The 23,639-nt window shown below is 36.9% G+C and overlaps 1 protein-coding gene across 26 annotated transcripts in view; it reads left to right on the forward strand.

Annotated features, from left to right (window-relative positions):
* The window catches only part of LOC132910729 (patronin), an 84,709-nt gene that overhangs the window by 36,097 nt on the left and 24,973 nt on the right, over positions 1-23,639 (forward strand). For all 26 annotated transcript variants that reach the window (XM_060966640.1, XM_060966644.1, XM_060966652.1 and 23 more), the window contains exon 2: positions 21,533-21,628. In XM_060966640.1, coding sequence (XP_060822623.1) covers positions 21,533-21,628 — 96 coding nt within the window. The remainder of the gene's footprint in view (positions 1-21,532; positions 21,629-23,639) is intronic.

Here is a 23,639-nt window from a genome sequence, read left to right on the forward strand (position 1 = left end):
AAGACACATATACGGTTATATTTTTGAAATTGAATAGAAACAATCGCTTCTTTTGTTGTTAGCGAGAAATACCATTTTGCTTCGAATATTTTTCTTATAATGTAATTTTCAGATTTCATTATTTTCTTCCGCGTATCCAGATGATCGAATTTGTTCAAATCCAGTCTCAGACACCGAACGCTGATCGCTAATTTATGAAACAAATTTATAGCGTGTTAAAGAGGTTGTTGAACCGAAGCGGTAGTTTGATCAGAATTCCACAGGGAAGGTGTGTATCCCTAATCTCGTTAGGAAGTTAAAATAGCTTTGATCAGCCGGTCGATGCGCCTTTTGCGAACAATGCTATTCAATTTTCATGCACGTGTTATACTGCTGCTTCGCTTTAACCCCAACACAGAGCATGCTGTGCCAGATTGAAATTGTATTCTTCGATTAGCGATTCTGTAAAACATATACGATGCAGTGATGGTAATTTGATTATTTTATTTACATCCGTGCTCTGCCATGTCGAATTAGCTTTGTAATTAAACAATCTCTAGAATATCTTTCAAGTATATATGAAAATTGTTCGCATTATCGTAAGATTGTGTTAAACGATTAATAAATCACGAACGAATTGAATTGTTTTATCACGAAAACCCTAAATAACATACAGATGGAAGGTTGAAAGCTATCTTATGATTATCCTTAATTGGTATTTGTATCTAGTTTCCTGCAGAACTTTCTTCTACAGAGTGGTTCGTCATTAATGTCACGAACAAGGCGAATAAGATTTTATGGCTGAAAATACGATGCTAGTCAAGAATAACAAAATTGAATTGGCATCTCCGTGATCCCTTTATTTGTACCATAAAAACAGACCAATATACTCGGTATACTTTCGAAATAGGTATTTGCAACGATAAATAAAAATCGCACACACCGTATATCCAATGGATCTCGCGCGACGCGTTGCACAACGACCAATTCTCAGTCAAGTTCACGCGCACTTAACGATTTCTTCAAACCGATTTTCTCGAATAGAATCGCCAGAGAGAACAGAGAAGCTCCGTATCGAATAGATTCTTCCTTTATGTTTACGCGAGCAATCACCTCGCGCCTAGCCGTTCCTATAGCCACACCGCACAATCGCACCCTGTATTTACACACTGTAAGGTGTTTTTCACCCATAGGAACGACGTTGCTCGCGCTCATCCAGCCACCGATCTATCTATTCGTTGCTCGGTCTTCGTTGTGTAATGTGCTTAACAACCGCACGTTAAATAGTTAACGTGGTCATCGGTGCGTGTATCGCGATCCACATACGAAACAGTGCGAAGTTCTTTCGTTGGCTCGTTCGTTGGCTCGTTCGTTGGAACTCAACCAGTCTTTCTCCGGTCTCTCCTTCGGCCGTCTGTCTTCTCGCGTGCCTCCAGTTCCTCCCTTTCATCCGTTTTCGTCGTTTTCTTCGACCTACCCCGCGTCCTCGTCCGTCGTTACGTGTAACCGATCGATAAACGCGTAGCATAAACGGAAACGCGACGCCCCCGCGTCCGGTAACTCGAAGATGCACGCGTTTCCGGAAAAGTAACGAGCCGTCTGCGTCCGGAGCACCGGAGACTTTTGCGCGCAACAAGCTTGTTCCGTCTGGATGATTTGGATACTCAGGCTCGTTTTGGTAAGGACGTTGAACCCTCCGGGAAAGTTACCCGTTCGGCAAATCACGTTACAGTTTCAGAAATCGATCGGTTACGCAACCGATTGTCGCCCAGACTTTTTGTTTGTTTTTTCTTTGCTCCTCGCCATTCGTGCGTCGATCGATCGGTACGGCGATCTCGAGCGATAGTCCGTCGATCGCTGCAATTTTTGATAGAAATCGTTTGGTCGTTTCTCGCGCGCGTCGCGTGTACCGGCAACACCGTGGTGATGGAGGTTCTGGAATGGCTTGGAGCGTTTTCACGTCGAGTCGCGTATCGCGTGCTCCATCTGATTCTGCGATTTGCTCGTTTTCGAATGGGTGAAGAGTCGGGCGGAGGACCAACTTTCTGGCGCAAATGCGGTTTTAAGGAAGGTAATTGTTGCTAGATGGGCTGATCAACCTTTTGCGGTCCGAGCAGCATTCGACATTTTATCCCAACCGGTTCGTCTTTGGAAAGATACTTGAGAAAGTATCTGGATAAGACACTTTCGAACGTAGGTGATAATTTAACTGTATGTTTTGTTTAGATATATGTTATTTTTGTCACCGGTATTCGCGTCCATTCGTTTCCATCGAATAGAGACGTTCCTGTCCGCGACTTTGTAAAATTTCAATTTTGTCTACGATGTTATTATTTAATATTTAATTTACGTTAACGTACCGGCTCATTTAACGCAATTATCACAAATTGTATACGTTCATAAACGTGTCTCTATCTTTGACACGATGTTTTAGTACCTCGTTAAGTCTTGTTATCATCCGCATGTATGTACGCGTGCAGCGCACGAGATAGTTAAGTACATAAGAGAATATATTTTGTAGAATATTCTTGCGACTGAACAGAATCGGACGTAATGAAATGTCGAATCTGGTCTGGCACAAGACCGCAAGGGGTTAACCTTTTAACCAGCGAGTTAATTTCAGTTTTTCTTTCTTTATTTTTTCGGGGAAATTAATTATTCGCTTACCGTTGAATATCACAATGTTGTTGAGTCTGAAGCTAGCACGATACTTGTATTTCGTACTGCATCTTACGAGAATATAAAAGTAATCGTGTTAAAAGTACTAGATTCTGTAATAAACTGATAATCGACAAGGTGAAACGAGATATTTCATTCTCTCTTCTTCTTCTTTTTTTTTGTGAAACGAAACTCAGTTATGGAACGATTCTAAAAGGAATAATACGCTGGTTAATAAGGTTAAACACACTCAGGTGCAAAAAGGTGGAATGTTAAGTAGCGAAACGATCTTGTATTTCTTGAAATCGAAACTTTTTTCATTTTCATGGACGTGGAAAACAAGATTACGCCTAATTTGAAAAACAAGCTATCTAGGTAGCTAATCGCTGTTTTACATAAAATTTAAAGAACACGTTCTACTTTCTCCGCGCTTGAGTGTAGTTTTATGCTTCTTTTTAGGCAGCTATCAAGCTTTGCAGGGATTCGAAGTCTCTTTGCTCGATATTTAACAAAGAAATTTTCTCTTTTACATAAAACTCACCGAACGTACTACTTTCTATGCTGCTCTTCCGTATACTTCCGTATACTTCGCGTACTTCACATCTGAAGCTATTCGTTGTTACTCGACTTGAGCGATGTCTTGCTTTTTAAATCTATCGATTGTTTTACTCTTTGTAAACGCGATATTTTCTAGTGTCTCGATACACGATCTGCAAAAAATGTTTGAAGTGTCTGCTTGTTACATGACAGATAAAATTGTTAATATTTATCGCTTTAAGATATAGGATGAGTGATACAACTGGAGCGAACTGCGTTTCGTGGTTCGGTGAAGGTAGACGTCGCGTGACAAGCGCTTCACGAACCGTTTCTCTTCCTTATTACATAGTTTATCTTTCGAATAGGTCGCAATGAAAGAATCCAGGAATGGTACTTACTCGTTATCCCGACATTGCAAATATTTTTCACTTTGATCAGCAGAAATGTATTTTTAAACTACGTATCCGGAATTTATTTCGTCGCGGAATTTTAATTACGTTTGGCATTGTTATACATACACGTGCGAAAAAGTGTAACAAAAAAGAATTACAAATTCAGTTCAACTATTTTACTCTACATTTGACCAGTAGAAAGTATGACTTTTCAAATCGTATTGCTTTGTATACGGACGTACGTTATAGAGAGGAAAAATAACGGGACTCGAACGAGTTTCGCAAGTTGAGAAATGATAAATTTATATTACTAATTATCTTCTCTAAATAATGTTAGTTTCTGATTAATTGTAAGCATGTATAAGTTTACATAAATTAACGTCTATACTTGCAATTTAGAGAAAGTCTTGATAAGACGATTATTTGAATAAAATTTCACTGTTTCGTTCTGATGCTGATTTTAAGGACCATTTTAAAATTAATAAGTCACACACGTGTACGGTAGATGAGCAACTGGCGTTTCTAAAAAAGCAATTCATACTTTTATTTTTATCGGCGCTGGATACTTTAATTCTGTTTTTAGTTTTTACGTTTCTAATTGTGAATTTATAATTTTTAATTACAAAATTAATTATAATCATTTGCGCGTTAAAGAAAGCTTATTACGTTACTCCGCCTTATAAATATAAATTTACAAAGGAAATATCCAACCAATTGTTTCATCGTGTGGAAATATTTGCCCAAAATATCATTAGTGAACATTATCGTAGATGGTTCGAGACTTCTGCACGGTAATAATAATAGCACTAAGTAATTAATTAACTCGTTTGAACTAATTTCTTAATCTTTAATTATCTCGTGTAGCACAGTCCATTCCAATTACAATGGAATCTTTGCAACGCCTTTTCTCGAACGGTGTCAGCTTAGCGATGGTGAGTTGTCGTTCGAATGAAATTGTTTAATATTCAGTGGCTGTATAGCTGCCCACGTCGTTGTCTTTTTCTGTTCTCGATAACGTTGTGTGTACGATACGTAAAAGGAGCGATGCGTGGCAGCGTCAGGGATTCCGTGTCCTTTGGTTTCGTTGGTCGGCTATCGATTTTGGCAACACGACAGGTATGCAAATTGCAAAGTCGCGTTTACTTTTGAACGCGTTCGTTCAATTTTTTCCCCTCTCTTTTCCTGTCCTTCTTTTGAACGGGAGTAAAAAATTCGTCAAGGGGACACAGTGCAGCGGAAACAATCCCGCATTAATATTCGACTGTATATCAAAAGAGATGTTTTACGTTATCGAATTAATGTTTCTCATTAGATATTCCGTTCCTATTTGTTATCTTAATTATTATTTCCACACGAACGTGAAATATATCGCCGCTAATAAATTATCAGTCGAATAAAAACATCAGGAATAATTGTTATTTATTTCGATTATCAATCATCTGATATAAAAGTTACACACCGAGGTTTTTCGTGAAATGACGCGTAAGTGTGTATCGTTTTAATGTTAATAAATATTATTGACATTATTTAATGTTAATAATTGTAGCCACGTACAACACGTGGGACTCATTGCAAGAGTAGACAGGTGGCACAAAAGCAATGGGAAAAGCTACTTTTGTGTTTCGATAATCCGCAACTGCTTACGTTCATTCAGAAGGTGCTCGAAACGAGTACCCTCAGTTTGTATTATTCTGCGTACACCTGGAATTTTTGAAAGATGGCGAAATTCTTTGATACGGTGATTGCAAGGTTGCATACAGGATCGAGGGCAGCAATTTCGAGCACGTTTTTACGAAGGTAAACAGTTGCGGATTACCGAGGCACAAAAATGGCTGTAACTTTGAAACAAGGCCAGATAGGACGTATCTTCGTACGAATCTTTCTCGATGCTTGTTATCCTCTCCTAAAGCGGATCTCACATTTTATGATACACCCGGTATGTATAACTATCATTTACAGTCTTCTCGATAATTGCAGCTTGACTTTTTATTATTTAATTACGTTTGATTAATCGTCGTTCTTTCCCCTCTTTTTCCTCTGCTTCAACTGCTCGTGTTTTATAGTTACGAAGAATTGTTCGTTTTGCTCGTGGCAGAGGTTTTATCGTTAAGCAAAATATAAAACACGAGCCTGATAAACTGGTGCATTTTATTTATTGAGCCATAAACACGGTGGATGTCGTCTTACGACTAATTGTTCCGATCGATCGGCCACGCTGGCCCACGAATCTGCCGATGCATGCAGCTCGCCGAGCTACAGACAGTAATTACCGTGACTGGAAAAGGACTCTCGTTACCGTTAACCACGAACCGATTACCAGTTTGTAAGCAAGCTCAGCAAATTCTTCCGGTTTTGCCAGGATTCTAAACAGGCAAACCCTGGTCCGTCGATCTTCTCATCGCCTACCCTATTCTCTCTTAAATGAAAAATTTGAAAGCGCAATTTCGCTACGCAATTTCTCAAGCAACAGAAACTTCGTTGCGAAGTTACATTCATTTTTATGAAACCCAGAAGGCCAAATATTGCTGCGTAGTTATCGTTTCTTTCATAGACTCGCAATCTTAGTTCATGTAAGAGCCTATATAAATAAAAACGAGCCCTGTCCATGTCATTTTCCCAAAGAAAACGAACAAGTACTCTACCATCTTCGATTTCCCTGCAGTACGATTTTCTTCCCTTTTTAACAAAGTGTTGCTTACATCGCGTCGTTACTATTAACGTATTAGTAATAATTAACAAGCGAACAAGTTTCCAAAGTCTTCTGGAGAAAAGATCCTCCGGAAAAAAATAATTCTCGCGGTTCGTCAACGCAATTCTTTTACTCTCGATTTCCGTCTTATCTTCATTCGTTATTAACCGCCTTCGCTTCGCCTGTATCATAAATTTTGAGCCACGAGCTGCGATACGATCGAGTGTGAGAGCTGTCCAACTAAACAGCCGGAATCTTGTCTAATTCTCAACGCGTTCAACGTTCAGCGGTCTGTGTTAAGTCGTGAATTCCAAATGCTGAACATGTTACGTCAAAGGTTCGTCTATTTTTAAACGCGTGCCACATTGTTAGAAGAAACCGGGCACCGCGTACGCTTCCTGTTTCCCCGGCAACATCGGCGAACGATGGTAAGACGTTGGTAAGCGAGGGAACGCTCTTTTTCCGCCGTACGGTGTACATAATTTTAATCTTCGCGGTTACGAGGGAAGCCTCGGATTACGAAGCTGCGTGCATTAGCTAAACGTCCAACGAGAAACAGGTAACTGACCTACAGCAATGGCGCGGCATGAAAGTTGCGCGCGCTCGCGTGCTCGGTCAACGTACTCGGAATTTCTAGCCGAGGCTAGAATCTCGGTTTCGTGCTCCGATTTGCTCTTTTGCGGCCAAGTTTTTCTTCCAACCGGCAGCGATTCCTAGTGCAGGATCCTTCCGCTGATCTTTCCTCGTCCAGGCGCTGGAACGAAGGGAGCGATCGCCTGCTAATGGATACGAAAGATGGAAAAACGCGATGGATACGTGGAAGGTTATTTGGTTGGTTTAAAGGTTTCGTGTTATTTCAGCTATTGTTGCTTCGCGATGAAGTTGGAAGTGAATGCCTTGGGGCATAAGAGTTGATTTTACTAACGCTGCATCTCCGACGTTAGATCAATCTTTGACCGCTATGATGAAATGGAAATGTATCGAGATCGTGTGATACTCTGGCAGAAAGTTCCAATCCCAATTTATAGGCTGTAGTTGTAAAATTTATTTTTATTTCGTTGTTATTACGGATGCTGATCTAATTAATGGTTAGAGTGACGAATTTGCTTATGCTATTTTTGTATTACCAGAATCGATGGTGAAACGAGCAACGAGCTAACTCGTCTTCTCCGGTAGACAAACTTAAAGATACGTTATCGATTTTATCAGCGGCATATTTGTACCTTGTATGATGTACCTTTTGATTTTAACGTAGCTGGAAATAAGTTGAATGCTTGTCGTAAACGGGCAGATTCGAGAGAGTTTGTTTGGAACGGTGCGTTCACGGTGCAACTTAATATTGCATAATAGAGTATTACAAGTTTCTCAAGCAACAGCTACGATGTGTAAAGGTCGTAATTTGATAGGAATTCGCATTTATGTCTGCGTGTACGTAAGAACGTATATATTGCTGCGTTTCACCAGATGCACGAGTATTCGAGTATTTTTATTGGTAGTAACGTTGTCTGAGAACGACGTTATTTCAGATTAAACCGAGTTGTTGCCTCGAATGTAGTATTCAGAATTGCAGAATTATTGAATTTAGATGAGTGGAATTGAATTTGTAATGTATGTTGCGCGCATACAAGAATTACAGTTAACGATTAAATTAACGAACAAGTAATAAATTATATTATACAAATTATAATATGAAAATTGGCAAGGGGCAAGCTAAGTAACTAAATTAATGTTAGTCCAATTTAATTTAGCAATCTATTTCATTAATTAAGTTTAATCCAAAGGGCAGGATATAATTATTAGCTGTAAGAATACGTACCTTACGGTCATAATGAATTATTTATTATTTCGAAACAGTTTTTATACATAGCTAATGAAGTATATGAACGATACTACACAATTTTGTCCCACGGAAAATAATTATAACGTTTCGTTATTATTACGAAGAAAACATACCATGTTTATCATCGATTCTACACAATAATTTATATGACTCGTTACGTTATTAAGATACTTTATTTTGATGTTTTTATCGTTTGTAAACTTGCGAAGTTTTTGACAAAACTTTTATTATTTTTAACGAAACGTAGTTGATATCGTATTACCTTAAATTGGCTCGTTATGGATAGAATTAACGTAACCTGTTACAGTCGACTTTGAACTTGTATCGCGATCATAATTATAGCGAATAAAATGTTACGAGAGAGACTGCTTCAAACGATACTGACACAATGTTACGCGATATTCTGCTTGATGTTAGTAGAAATTAGCCGTGTAGTAACGATCGTTTGTTTATTACCAGGCTTGATATAAGTGGTAACTCGATACTAATTAAGATATTTTTGACGAACATGTGAACTCTTATGAATTATGAACTGAATTAGTTATGCCAGAGGAATAAAATTCAAAAGTTGTTACCGTAATGTCCAATTTGAATTCAATTCGAATTTAAACGTCTGGATTTCAATTAAACGTCGATTTAAATTCAAGTCGCATTTAAACAAGTAATTTAGTTTAATTAATGTCTATCTAATTAGCATCGGACGATGTTATCCGGAACAGAAGGAAAAAGTCAAAATGAATTTTCAAATTATCTCGTATCGAACAGCAGAGATATTTTATAAAATATTTATGCAACTTCTTGTTTCACGATTATGACTCGTTACGAGTAATTTATAATAATCACTTTTCCAATTTTACCCAAACGATTCTGATAGTAAAAGAGACGCTAATTCAATGCAATCACCTGTATTCGTTACGTTGGAATAACATTTTTCCACACTTTATTCGCCCATTGAATTTTATCTGTTACACTCGTAATGCAAATTTTATAAACTATGTACGATATAACTTTGCTCTTTATAAACAATAACGGATCTTGCTATAAAACCTTATTCCATTATATCTATCGAGAATCGCGCCGGCTTCCTTCTCGCCATAAAATTCTCCTTGAATATCGTTTATAAGAGCAATTTAGATGCAATTCTCAGTTACTCGCACGTGTTTGCAATGTCATAAAATTCTGAGTGCTCGTTTGGTCGCCTTTCTTCGTACATGCTCTCTCGCCTGCTTTTTTTTTTCTCCCTCTCGGCTTAGCCTTGGAAACCGTAGCAAAACTAGCGTTGGCGAGACTTGGACTTCCAACCCACACGATCTTCCTGTGTTTGCCCACGCAACAGAAGCTTTGCAAAACCGTGAAACGATCGTACGATCCCAACATACCGGGCACCTCGTCAAATTTCAAGCTCAGTTCAACAATGAACGCAGGTCGAAGGAGCAATTCGACCTTGTTTCCGTGTAAGCGTCATTTTCGTACTTGGATGGTGTACATTCGTAATAAGCTGCTTAGTTGTATACCGTAGCTTACTGTGATCTAAAGCCAAACCTACAAGTTTCGTGTCGTTAAAGTGGATTACGTAATTTGTCCTTTAACCTTCTCCTATGACTTGGACATTCGAAATCGGAGCATTTTCGCGTAAACTTATCTCTCATAAAAGATATAACTTAGAAAAAAAACGAAGCTGGCACTCCGCTGGGGGTAGCCGCCCACATGCTATATTATTTTTTATTTATATTTTTTTTTTCTTCACCAACAAGATATAACACTTTATCAAATGTCCGCAAGGACAAATTGTAAAATAACCAAAATAAAATAAAAAAAAAAACTTATCTCGACTTAAGGAAGCAGAATTGACATTTGCGGGAGCATAAATTTAACGTATGAAAGACAGGTAAAAACGTGAAACGGTAACCTTCTTCCATGTGTTAAATTTAACAAATTAGACAGATAAAATATCTGTCGAACTAACGGCTCTCCGGTATAAATAGGCTAATACTCTTTTGCAAAGAATGTCCAGCTGAATCGAGTAGTGTGATAAAATATATACGGCGGCTATTAAAGAAAGCGAGGTCACCTTGATGTCTCAGAAAATATAGTATATAAAAAAATAAAATTGCATCCATCCGATGAGTTCCTTCAAGTGCGATACAATTCGTTAAAAACCTTTCTCCATAGAGCCAATAGCTAACGAGCTGTTTCAGACAGTACTTCTTATTTACTCACCCTGTATAATAGAAAAGGGCAGAATCCAAAAATATTGTTCCGTTAATAAAAATAAAACGTTTAGATAGCGTAATTCTTGGATAGTGGAACATTCGGACCACAGATCTTGTGGATAACGAAGGTTCAAGTGCAGTCGCGGGTTAACATGTCGATCGGATGTTATGTTTTTGCGTAGAAAAGCTTTTTCTTCAACGGACGTGCGCGAAATTTCAGGACAAAGAGCGGAATTGCGACGACGACGGGAAGTCGGACGTTTGTTTGATCGAACGATAGCATCCCGGCAAAAAAGCTCTTTCTGTCAACCCTTCCCATCCGGCTCTTTTTTCTTCGCTTTCTTCTTGTTTCTTCTCCACCTCTTTCGTGTTTTCGCTGAATTGACTAACAGGAGGGCTGCGCTCGTGCAAACAACGTGACAGAGCCTTTCAATTCCTTTCTTTTTTTCTCGAGGGGTGGCCTCCGACGTTGAATTTCTTCAAAATGTCTGAATTTCCTGAACACTGTGGGGATGAAATTCCGGAAAGCTAAACGATGCAACAACTAAAAAAAAAAAGTATGTGACAAATCGAATTCCATTCGAATGTAAAATAATTTGCAGCATAAATCATCTATCGTATAATAAATAATATACGATGTTTGCCGTTATTTCGCAATTGTGCTCGATACGTGTAACGCGTATTAAAAGCTACTTTGTCGTTCCCCTTATTTCCATAGAACGATAATAGAGGGAATTGTGAAATGTCGGTTATTTCTGTCTTTCTACGTGTCGATTGCAACTTCATTGTCGAACGTTTTGTTTTAGAGAAACGGTTTGCGTGGAATTACGTGACCTCATTAAGGAGGTAACGTGGAAGTTATTTTTAAGTCGTAACACGCCTATTTCTCGACATGGGCATTAGGTCATAGGTCTTAAACTGATAAGTGCGCTACTGTGTGGTCGTACCGTATAGTATTATGTGTTAAAAAATATCGTATTTAAAGTATACTTTGGCAGAGATTTTAACGTCTACGTAATTCTCGCCAAGGTAGGCACGTTTCGCAATTTTACTGATGTCTCGCAGATTAAGCCGTGCTTTCGAATTACTCCTTTTCGAAATTATTAAAATGGATGTTGACACTCTCGTCACAGCCCCATTATACGTGCGTCTATGCGTCTCTTCGGTGTGCCTTCGTCGCTGAACGTTCACAAAGTGCATCTTGACATGAATCTGTATGAAAGAGCCGGCAGGTTCTGCAACAGAATTTCGTCAGTTTCAAAATTATTAAAGCCGACCGATGCTTTTACTTCAAGCGGCTTTCGTTTTTATTGGGTTGACAACTAAGTGACTGCGGAGTTTATCATTAGGTGGTAATGTATACTTACCCAATACTTCATCCAATGAGAACAGAAACGAAATACCAATTACCAACAAGTAGAAATATGTACAATCTGTATAGTAAATTAAGATATAGAAATACGTACATATTTAGATAATGATTAATTGCGCAGAAAGATTGTAATAGGCATAGACCTCGATAAGATGAACGATTACAGTGCAATGCGATTTTTATTTTGTCCGTGGCACGCTCAGGATTTCTTTAACATTCAAATTTTTAACATTTTGACAAGAATTTTTTTTCTCGAATTATTCGAGGAACAAGAAGTTGCGAGTTACTTTTTCTTAATGAGTTTCTGCTGAATTGTGAAACGTGACTTTTATTTGCGTATAGTTGTGTGTTTAAGTTAAGATACGTTGCTCGAGATAAATGTAATTTGAGAGAGTTAACGTACAACTATTTTGCGTACAAAGTGAACATTTCGCATTGGAAAGTCGGGTCCTGCAAACTATGTTGCTTTATATTTATGAAATTATTTTTCAAAAAGATAATTTCGAGCAAAATTCTACACGACACGATATCGAGGCAACAAGGACCGAATCCAAAATGCAAAGTTAGTCGTTATAATGATTTATAATAATATCGGGTGGGTAGATTGATTAGGTGAAGTTTTTTCCAGAATACTGTATTTTCACTCAATTAAACGTGGGTACCGTACGCGTGACAATATTTAAAGAGTATAGAAAGTGTAAATTCTAAATGCTTTCCACGAATGTGGCGTAAAATAACAAACCTCGTTCTCCTCTGTTTAAGTAACATTTCCTCTTTTCTACTTACTTTAAATTGTTTGAAGATGAACGTACAATGGGTCACGGAATATTTCCTGTGCTACTAGCATGGTAGGTAAGTGTATGGTAAATGTGTTAGGTATCGAAACATGAATTCGATATTAAATAAATGTTAAAGGATACAATATCCGGCAAGGATTTCTTATTATTATTTTACTTCAATTTATACGATTTGTCGTAACTATTTCACCTGCTCCAAATCACATAAAAAATGGAGCTACTTTTGTAATTTCAACGTACGCTTGGATCGTCATCTAGCGTATCCAATATGTATGTATGAGCCATAAATTGAATTAATAAAAAGCAGCCTTGCAGCAACATTTTCTAAAACTCCAACTTGTTATAACCAAAAATGGAAAGGAAAAAAGGAGAACGAAAACGAGGAGAAAGGGAAAAAGAATAGTACGATAGATTCTCTCATTGTAAGCTCCATTTGCCCCAAATCATCCTACAATCCCTCTTTAGAAGCATTTTCAAGTAGAAAAACGTCTCTAACAGTCCAAGCTCGATTGAGTACAACAGAGTCTAACGATGCGTCGTGACATAGTCTTGTGATTTCTTCGTCGCGCTGATCGTTGAATCGAAACCGGTGTCTCGATGAATTCGATCGAGTCTCTCTCTCTCTCTCTCTTTCTTTCTCTCTTTTTGCAGTCTGTAACGCTATGCTCGATGTCGTATGACAACTAGTTGTTAGCGATGACATGGCTTCTTTTTATAGACGAGCGTAAACGTGGCGCGCGCGCTCGCGTGCCCGTTTTCTCCGCGCGTTAATGCTTCTGTGCGGAGCACGTGCAACTCGCAACGAATGCACGAGCGTAGCAAACATCCGTTGCTACCGCTTCCATCGCCCCGAGGAAAAATATTTTTCTACTCCTCGCTACCGGCCAACTTACTTGGAAAGCTCGAGCTTTTTTTCATTTTATGGGAGGACTCTATGTTCGGGAGATTGGTAATGTTCCTGATAGCTTTCATCGTCCTATTACATGGTATACATCATGGTATATATATGTTCGCCTAGAAAAGTCAGGCAATTACTATTAATTGTATACGTACGCTGTAGGAATACTTCAATGTAATTTTGCTGCAACAAATTACAACACATCCTTATGTGGAAAGAATTTAATGCTGCACGAGATCAGTCTTCTTAGAAAGTCTGGTTATATATTGCATCCTTATCTTTGGAATAGAATTAATACGAATACTGAAAACGGTGTACGTATGCATGCCGAGTGTTTAAAAATGTATCGAACCGATTATATGTTCAATTTTTATTTTTGTATCTTCCGTGAAAGTTACGTGAATTATTATAAATACGATAACAGATAACGGAATGGTAAAGTGATTAGTAAACAGGATAAATATGATTGTAAATATAACATGGTAGATATAATTGTGACAAATAATAGAATATGATAACTATAAAGATTATTGCTAGTATATTAAATTATATGTTTATAGTTCTGTTATTTATTTTATTATTATTCTCTTTTATTACATTAAAATTTGCAATACTTTTTACTGGTTTATTAAAGAAAGGAAATTAAACCTTGTCCTATATTATTTCAATATTTTCATTGAAATTTAGTATTTAATAGAAACGTAGCTTTAATTTTCAAAGTTCAAATTGCGATTCTAAAGGAAACGAGTTTTGTAAACTACGGACCATCATTTACTTTGAACACCAATTTACTACAATTCCAACATAGAACTAGTTCAGCCAGAGTTTTGTCATATTATGCGAATCTCACAGACGGCAGCAGCGAGAAATGCGTATCGCTTGTGTCCTGATTATAGGAGCACTGCAGCAATTAGAAGAAGAAGAAGATTCGATTAAAGTATTAAAGGGAACGATGGAAAGACACGGAAGGAAAATAACTCTCGTTGATATATTAGATATTACGAAATGCAGTTCGATTCTAAAACTAATTACACGGAAACGCAAGACAAAATTAGGTCATTGAAATAAACGATAAATCGTCAGCTTTCGTCGCGTATTTTAACTTAATCGCTAAGATATGTCGCTTACGGTAAACGTAAAGACACGTTTCAGCGTTAAATTTCCTTCTTTTCTATCCGAAGTAACCAGCTGTTGGTATATCGAAGAGCTCTGCTCTCGGTAATCAGCTTTATATTAAAAGTAGTACAGAATAAAAAGGGAATTTTTGTCGATCATCAACGTCGACAGCCGTTACGTGACTTTTACGTGAAATTTCCCCTGTTTAACTCTCTCGCGCATCGTACGATCAATTTATAAGTTACGAAGCTTCAAGCTTCTGTAAAATTACGAACTCTTCTATTAAAGATCGACGACGTTACGTGATCACGATGGATGACGATCCGTTTGATGACGACCCGTGACTCGAATATTTATTCGAACAGATTGTACAGAATATAGATCGTTATTCCACTCGAACAGCCATGCCTATATGTGACACGGTTGTGTAACAGAACCAAGGTGCCCGTTTGAAGAACGCGTTGGCTAACGTAGACATTCAAGGATTTCTTTTTATTGCGCCCCGTGTTTCCCACTTTCGTAGGTTTTGCTCGCCGTGCGATCTGCCGAAGCTTCAAGGATCGTTCGCTTTTTGCCTCGTTGCATTTTTCATTCGTACGCGGAATTACGTTCTCCCGGATAAGAATTGATTTCTGCACGGGCTTTGGTCTCAGAGATTTAAGCGAAAATATCCTTGAACCGAGCAACTGATGGAAAGACTGTTATCTTGTTCCAGGCATTTAGTTAGAAATGCGTGCTTTATTAATCCTGTACAGTGGATCAGATTGTTACATTTTGGAGAACTTCGTTTTGTCTTGTACTTTGAATTTACGTATGTATGCGGTGTATTGGAATAAATAAAGTAAGAAATAAATATAAAAAGAAGTATATGCATAGTGCGTATGGGAATAAATATATAGAGTTGATGAAGAGAAAATAAAAATTAATCTAAATATTGATATTATTAATCTCAATTTGAACAATAATTACCGAGAGAAAAAGAGAGGGAAACTAGGAAAAGTTTAACCATCCATTCATCTATTCTTATATTGCATCTTACGATTTCGTTCTGCTATCAAGTCTCGTAATCGAAATTTTCGCCTGCCGCGGGATATCTCGCGCGAATTTCCTGGGAGTTTACGGTCGGTGATATGCACTTTCACGGTTTATTTAGTATATCGCGTATTTCAGATAAAATTGATCATTTTTCGAGAATTATTCGTATCTTAGCGGATCGCGTCATACCTTTTTCGATTATACGCAATTTTCATTGAAAACAACGACTTATAAATATTATCTGATTGATAATAAATATTATTTGAATTATTGATAAATTATTATCTACCGTCGGCTAGAAATATCTCTCGTTGCCTTTTACGATAAGCGAGATTGCAGACTAGTTAAAATAGATACAAGCTATTTATAATGAAACGTAAATAGATTAATTTACGCTTGACATATGTTTCGAATTACGTTAATTTGTGTTCGGTATGTCTTTTCAATTTTCTTTTGTTAAGATGAATCCTGCATTAGGAAACCAAAGCAGATGTTTCTCGCTGTTCTTGAATCTCGAGATTCATTGAGAATTTTCATGAAGAATACATATACCACAACGAACGAGAATAATTTCTTCTTCTGTTCTCTTTTACTTAACTTCTCTTTACACTCAATGTTAACAATTTGTCTGGATCAGACGTTCCGAAAGAAACGTGTAAGGGTGCACTCAGCTATCGATATATATTTGTCAATATTTAAAGATTCTTAACTAAAAGGTTCAATACGTATTGTCAATACGATATCGTCAGTATTTATTGACAAACTTCATTTTCGTCGAGGATCTTGAAATATTGACAATATGTATTATTGATCGTCTAAGGGCACCGTAGAATCTGTTCGTTCAGATTGTTCGATTGATTTAACGCATTACGATGCGTTACACACTAGCAAGCGTTGTGCAGCTATTGTATAATTCGACCTAATCAATCAATACTCGAACATAAGAAAAGAACTTACACTGTTGCTTTGTTTATTTCCACTGCGAAGTTGCATGATCGCGAAAACGTCGATCTCATGTTATTCTTTGCGTTAGTGTCCTCCTGTTGGAAAGAAAAGTGAAAACCAGTCAGGCCAAGGACTTCGATACCGCTTCAGTCTATGGAGATTCAATTATATCAGCGATAATGGAACCTTTTTTGTCTTCGAGAAAATTATTACGCCGATCGATATTCTTTCGTCACTAATAATTAGCAGGGAAGTTAGCAATTGATTACTTTGGTACCGTAACGTGTACAAAAAATACTTCGATGTTCGTGGTTGAAGTGCATTTAATCAAGCGTAATGCAATATCGTGTCAGCCACGTTATTAAGCGAATATTACGAAATAAAAGCAACGACGTTTCGCGTAATTAATCGTGTCACTTTTACGTACTTTGACGAGGCAAATGAATTATTGGATCGATGCCTTTTAAAATAATAAGACTCGGATCGTTTCAAGCTATTAAGGGCTAATCATTCTTATTTCTATCATTTCCGTTATTATCTTCTAAGTTATTAACGCAAACAATTCAAAAGAATTTTCTCATGCTGTTAATTCTACTGTAACGTCGCTTTATATCGTGTACGTCAGTTTTGTAACAAGGATGTGATATATTAAATATTCTCTGTATATCGTAGTAAGCCTAATGTGCTTTCGTATTCGTACTCGACTACATTCATACGCGTGTATTTAGATTTGAGATAAACAGCTGTCCTGCTAGTCCGCATAGTAGAAGACAGTTCGCCCGACGTTTATCCATGCAGAGACACAATTTATTCAGGTAATTGGTAAATCTGAAATGGAATAAAACGTACGAGGTAAAACAATTTATATAGATTATAAATAGTAATTTAGATAGTAAATGGAATGTATATATATACAATATCTCTGTGAATAAAAATATTTAATATCGAAGATAAAGAAGCGATATCTTCGGAAGTTCTAATTATTGGAAAATAATTACATAAAATTATTTCCATGAAACTATTTCTGCATATTAACGTAAGGGGCAAGATACTGAATTAAAAAACACAGTCATATCCTGACAATAAAAAGGATATTGTGTTACAGGAATTTATTCTTATCGATAGTTCCTAATGGTTACGATGCTACGTCATCGTCTCTGTAAAAGGTATTAGAAACTCCTTCATCCAACATTCATTTGCATAGCAGAAGTGCCATTACTATTTCGTACGGCCACTCCCGACTTTTGCAGGCCTCCGAGTTTCTGCATTCCTCGCTCTTCCTTGAAATTACTGGTCAAGTTGAATGAGTGTGCGAGAGATATCGTCCGCAAGCGATTATCCGGTAGATTGTAAACGAAGAATCGTCATCGTTATGCAGCAGAAATTCCACTCTGGAATGACAGAACTGAAATTACTGCGCGATTCTAATTTTGTAATTAGTTCCTTTAGCTTTTAACGTGCCTTTTCCGAATAGACCGCGATACTTCTCCACCGAAGATTTTTTCTTTTTTAATTAAACGACAAGAATCAAAAAGTGCTAGATAAAAATTGCTCTAGGCAGTTTTCTTTATATCTAGATAATTTATTTATTTCATAACATCATTTATACCTTTTAATTTTCAATTTCTTCCTTTCACAATGGAAAAACTATTTTTTTAATAATTTGAAAAAAACAGAAGACCGCCGTTTTTATGTCTTATCTATACTTTCTTGTTCTCCAGCGTTATCTTAAGCATCAAAGTTAAAAGCTATAACAAATCTAACATAGAGTAGCCGTCATGAATGTACATAACGTAACATATTCCTTTGGGAGGAGAGTATTTCACGATTCTGGTAGCTTTCGTCGTTCGAACTTGTTCCAAAGGACGAGAGGATGTATATTGAATATCGTGCTGGTTTGAAACTTGGCAGGTTCTTTCAGTCTATTTCGATATCTTTTCAAAACGACTATGACCCGTTTTTGCTATCTTTCGCGCAGTTTGCTTAAAACCGAGACAAATCTCTGTGTAATTATCAAATTTGCTATTCATCTGTTACGTCGAGTCTTTCGTTCGAAGGCTTAATTCATTTGCTTCAAAAAATCTAACGTAATCGTGTCTGATTATTGAGATTTTGCTTAATTAAAAGTTTCACCACTTGTAATTGGAATGCAGCCTGATGTTGTAAAATTAATTATATTGTAATTTGTTTCATATCGATTGTTAATTATTTAGAGTATATATTTAATGAAAGTACAGACTTGGTATGTATTTAAAAATAAGTTAAGGAAGAAAGATAACAATTTAATCTTATCTAGTGGATTGACAATTCAGATGACGAATTATTAAACTCGCATTTTAGCCGTTCAAAATATTAACAATAATACGCAAAGTATCATTAATAAGTAAATATACGAATATATACATATCCATGTTTGTGTAAATATCGTATATAATAAATGCAAGTATAAAAATAAATATTTTCAACCTGTAAGGGAAGATTCCCAACTTGCAACTTCGAAAAATTATGAAACTTTTAAAATAATAAAAATGAATATGAAAAAAAAATAAAAATTTTTCATGATGAAATTTTATAAATAGAAATTATTCAAAAACGAAATGGAAATAATCCAATTTTTAAAAATATTAATATTATTAATATTAAATTTATTCTATTTATTTTAATTAAAAATAATTGATTAAAATTAATTGAAATTATTATAATTAATAATAAACTTGAAATGGCTGAAACTATAAAATAAATAATTCTTACAATTTTATTTTTTGACTTAATATTAATAATTCTAATTAATAAAATTGTACAAAATTCTGTAGATAATCATTGAATATAAATTCTGGAAGAATTCATCAAAAGAACATGTAGACGATATCTAAATATGTATCACGCAATCTTTTGTGTTACGCAAATTCACTCAAAGATGGTGATATTGATCCTTGAAAATCCATTTTCCGATTTTACCTTTCGACTCGCGAACTACAAAAGATAGAAAAAAGAGGTTCTCAGACAAAGTTACCTCTTTTAAGGACCATCATTTGGCAAAAAAGTTTATCACCGTTTTAGGGAAGCTGTAACGCAAAATTCGAAAATAACTGAATTTGCATAGCAAAAAAAGAAAAAATAATTGCGTAATATATATCAATAATTTGTCGAATTTACGAGTTGGATGATCTTCCCTTGCTAGTAATAGATACACCAGAAATCAAAGTAATAAAAACAGAGGCGAATTTGCTTCCAAGGAGCCATCTTTCTCGCTGTTACATTCCGAGCAAAATAACAAATTCCCAGCGTCTTGGGATTTTCACGAACGACCTGGAACGGCAGAAGCTTCCGTTGCATCCCGCGCACGAAATGGGGCATAAGGCGCCGTTCAGGGTCGTCTGTCACGAAAGGAAGGATGACTACTGTATAACTAACAATGTACTGGGTCGATAACAATGATTGGCCGGACTTCGTTGACCCCTTTAACTTGCACACATTCCCGAGCCTCGCCCAATGTTATAAATCGACGCTCTTCCTCGCTCGAGATACTTGTATTGTATCGGTCTCCGTAATTGACGGATGACGTAATTGTCGCTGTAATCGCAATTAATCCCGATATCGCGAAGCGGACATCGTTATATTAATAAAAATCGAGAAATTGATTAATCGGATAATACAAGAATTTACATAAAGTTAGACGAACGATAGGAATAACACAACGAATGTACAATTTTTAATGAAATATCGAAAACGATCATTTGGCCAGGACTGGTAAAGCATCTTTCGCAAACGCGAAAAGATTTTTATCTTTCCCGTCGAAGACATAGATTTTAGTCTACGTCGACTAGCAAACAAACATTTTTGCCCATGTTTCACTCTCGCTTTACGTAACAGATCTGTAAATTTCAATTTTTCACGTACTTTGTATTCGATACGACGATAGAAATTATGCAAGAAGGGGAAATTTGCAAACTCGTACTGCGTTGCCAAAGTAGCGCTATTAATTGCCTGTCACAGCGGATATATCCGTCGTTGAAACGAATCGACGAATTATGCGGCATTCGCTTGGCTGCGACACATTGAAAGTATATTACGTATGTATGTACTTTCCTTAAAAATTATTTGTCTGTCGGACCAGGCACGTTAGGGCAGCTCTCGATTCTAGAAAAGGGCGCGGTGCTTGAAGATTTACCATACAATAAGGCGCGAAGAAGCGTCTCGAGTGGCTGGTGAAGTGCCTTATCTTATTGTTAGAAGGAAAGTGTACGAGGCACGAAGGTATAAAAATGCGATGAAAGCGTACCACCTGCTGGATAGTCGTTGAACCTTACAACCTTGTTGCAAGGAAGATGTTTTAATCCTCTGTAATCTATAGATAATATTACACAGCCATGGACAGAAACGTTTTAAACGATACACAGATCCTTAGACAGAATAACCTGCAATGCATCGGATCTTGTTGTAAATGTTCTTAGATATTCGTCTGTAATTTGCAAATTTTATTTTATTTATTTAGAGACTGGAAAAAGTGGGAAAAAATAATTAAAACGCATGGAATTTGGAAACGAAGAAACAACGTGTTGTTATTGCGGCTATTACTTTTTTATATTGTTAATCTTCTTCGATTAAACGCGTGTATATGTTTATAGCTAGATCGATGGTTTTTAAAATGGAAAAATATTAACAGTTCAAGTCCCAGAGATTTTTGAAGAAACAGGGTCGAAAAATCCCGAACAGTGCGGTAGCGCTTGTCTTAATCGACTGCGAAGAAAAACAAGCGGCGCAATAGCGCTCGTCATATTTGTTATTTTTACGAAATACATCTATATTGTTATATATGTATACTATTAGCTTATAAATAGTTCAAGTTTTGTTCAATAAAAATTATTGACAAGATAACAATGAAATACAAAATACCGCCAGTCGTCCGTAGCGTTCAAATGTACTGGGACTTCTCCCAGTACATTTCCCAGTACGCGATCGCGTACTTCGTTACTGTTACATTCATTCGTCATTGTAAACGTCGATCTCGAACGTTCCAAGTGATAATTATTGATTTTCTCTTGTTTTTCATTGTTGCAGGCCAAACAACGTGCCTCCGTAAAATGGCTCTTGTCGAAGGCGTACAACAACCGAGTGCCAGAAAACCTTCGTGATCCGTATTATATCGATAATGAGGTACGTAGAGCTGATTTTCTACCAGACACCTGCCACAATTGACATTATAATCAATACGGAGACGCGCGGATTCTTATTAGTGCCAATTTGAATTACGACAGGACAGAAATTGAATCCAATTCTTAAAACACAGGGAGAATATTTTAACAAAACTGAACAGTTCTACAGCGTCGAAATAAGTCGTCGATTAACTAAAAAGCAATAACGAATAATAATAAATAAATGAATCACACCGAAGATCAATTGCTAGAAATATCAGATACAACTTTTGGAATTAATCTAAACTTATCATCCTCTGATTGACGTAATAAACGATCCCTTCCGTTTCTGTTATTTTAGAGTTGATTGATCACAAACTATAAATATTTTTACGTTAAAGATTGATTATTGAAATTTCAGCTACAACTTTTCCAATTAATCTAAAGTTGGAATTTTCTGATCAACGTAATTAATGATCCCTCCTTTATCTTCACGCAATTATTACGTCACAAACTACGTATTTTTTACTAAAAGTTTGTCTTCGGTTCTACTACGAACTTTTTCAACTCACTTAGCTCGAGTCTAATTAACTTTACAAGAACTCTCGACAGAAACATTCGATTAAAACAGCAGTGTTCTGAGAATCAAAGTATCAGTCGTATTCGCTGATAGAAGACAGGACCTCTGTCTAGCTACTTGATTCTTAAAGTATCGTCGTTTTCGGTTAAATTCTAATTTTTCTAAGTGCCGCGTATCTTTGGACGACTGAGAGAAGACACCCGGTGGGCATGTCGGTTCTCAATAGCGGTAGCTCGGTTTCTTCCGCGATTTTTAACGTGTCCTGAAAACTCTTTTGTGGCACACGTCGTTATTTCGTGACGGAGAAAACCGTTGCTGGCATCGTGAAAGGTATACGCAAAGCTGTTGGGCGCTTTACTCGGCAAACGCTAATAAAGATCCGTGAAAAGTTCTATTCTTCCGCCGAACTTCGATAATGAACGGCGAAATCTCGGGAAAGTTTCTCGGAAATGACATAGATATCTGTTATAACGAGAGATTGCTTATTTTAGATATGACGAACAAAGTGGACCCGTGTAATATGTGGCGAACGCGGAAGAAAAACACGAGGCAGCATATTAGCCGTAACAAAGAATTCTCCGTTTTTGCGAATTTTGAAAACGTCCAGATATTTTCAATTCCGCATGGAAGTGCCTCTCTTTTGTGTAAATAATCTCATTTCTTGTTGAGCCAAAAGATTTTTACCGTTAGCGCATGATGAAACATGGAACGTCATGAAAAGGTACAAATCACCGTGTAAGACGAAATATTTCGTCGTGTAAAACGAGCAACATCTCTATCGATCACTACGAGATAGTTCGTCATGGCACAACGTCGTATGGAAATAATTATCCATTCGAGATGTAGCCATTTCAACAAGAAAATATCAAACAATTTTTGTTCGAGAACTTCTCCTCCTACTCTCGCGATACCAAAGATATTCACGGCGCTAATTCTTACTGGATTACCCTATATATAAATAATAAATATCATGGCGAGTTTGAAGTACAATTTTATCGAACAATCGAGGACAATTGTATATCGAAACTGGTAATAACGTTAGAGCGCGAAGGGTAGGTAATCACTTGGAGTAATTATTCTTTGTATCGTAAAAGTAAACAAACTCATATCGATTGTTACTCTGTTACTTCACAACTGCATATGGCATTCCACGTACAATGTATACACGAAAGCTTTGGTTGTGTGGTTGATCCAGTTAAAGCAATTGAATTACCGCGCGATCGTCCACAGCCGACCTCTTTCTCTGCGATCAGTAAATCATGGAAGTACCGTGACGAGCGTTCGCGTTGATTTATACGTTTCTTTTGTGTCTTGTCGACTCGATCCCAGGATGTATTATTTAGCCGAGGACCATCGCCGTTTCATTAAGCAGAATCAATTAATAGCTCGCTATCGATTCTTTGTTTCGAGATGCTCGAAATTGACGACCGAGAGGGAGCTGTTCAAGGTGTTC

The sequence above is a fragment of the Bombus pascuorum genome, chromosome 9 (genome assembly GCF_905332965.1).
Source record: "Bombus pascuorum chromosome 9, iyBomPasc1.1, whole genome shotgun sequence".
Lineage (NCBI taxonomy): Eukaryota > Metazoa > Arthropoda > Insecta > Hymenoptera > Apidae > Bombus > Bombus pascuorum.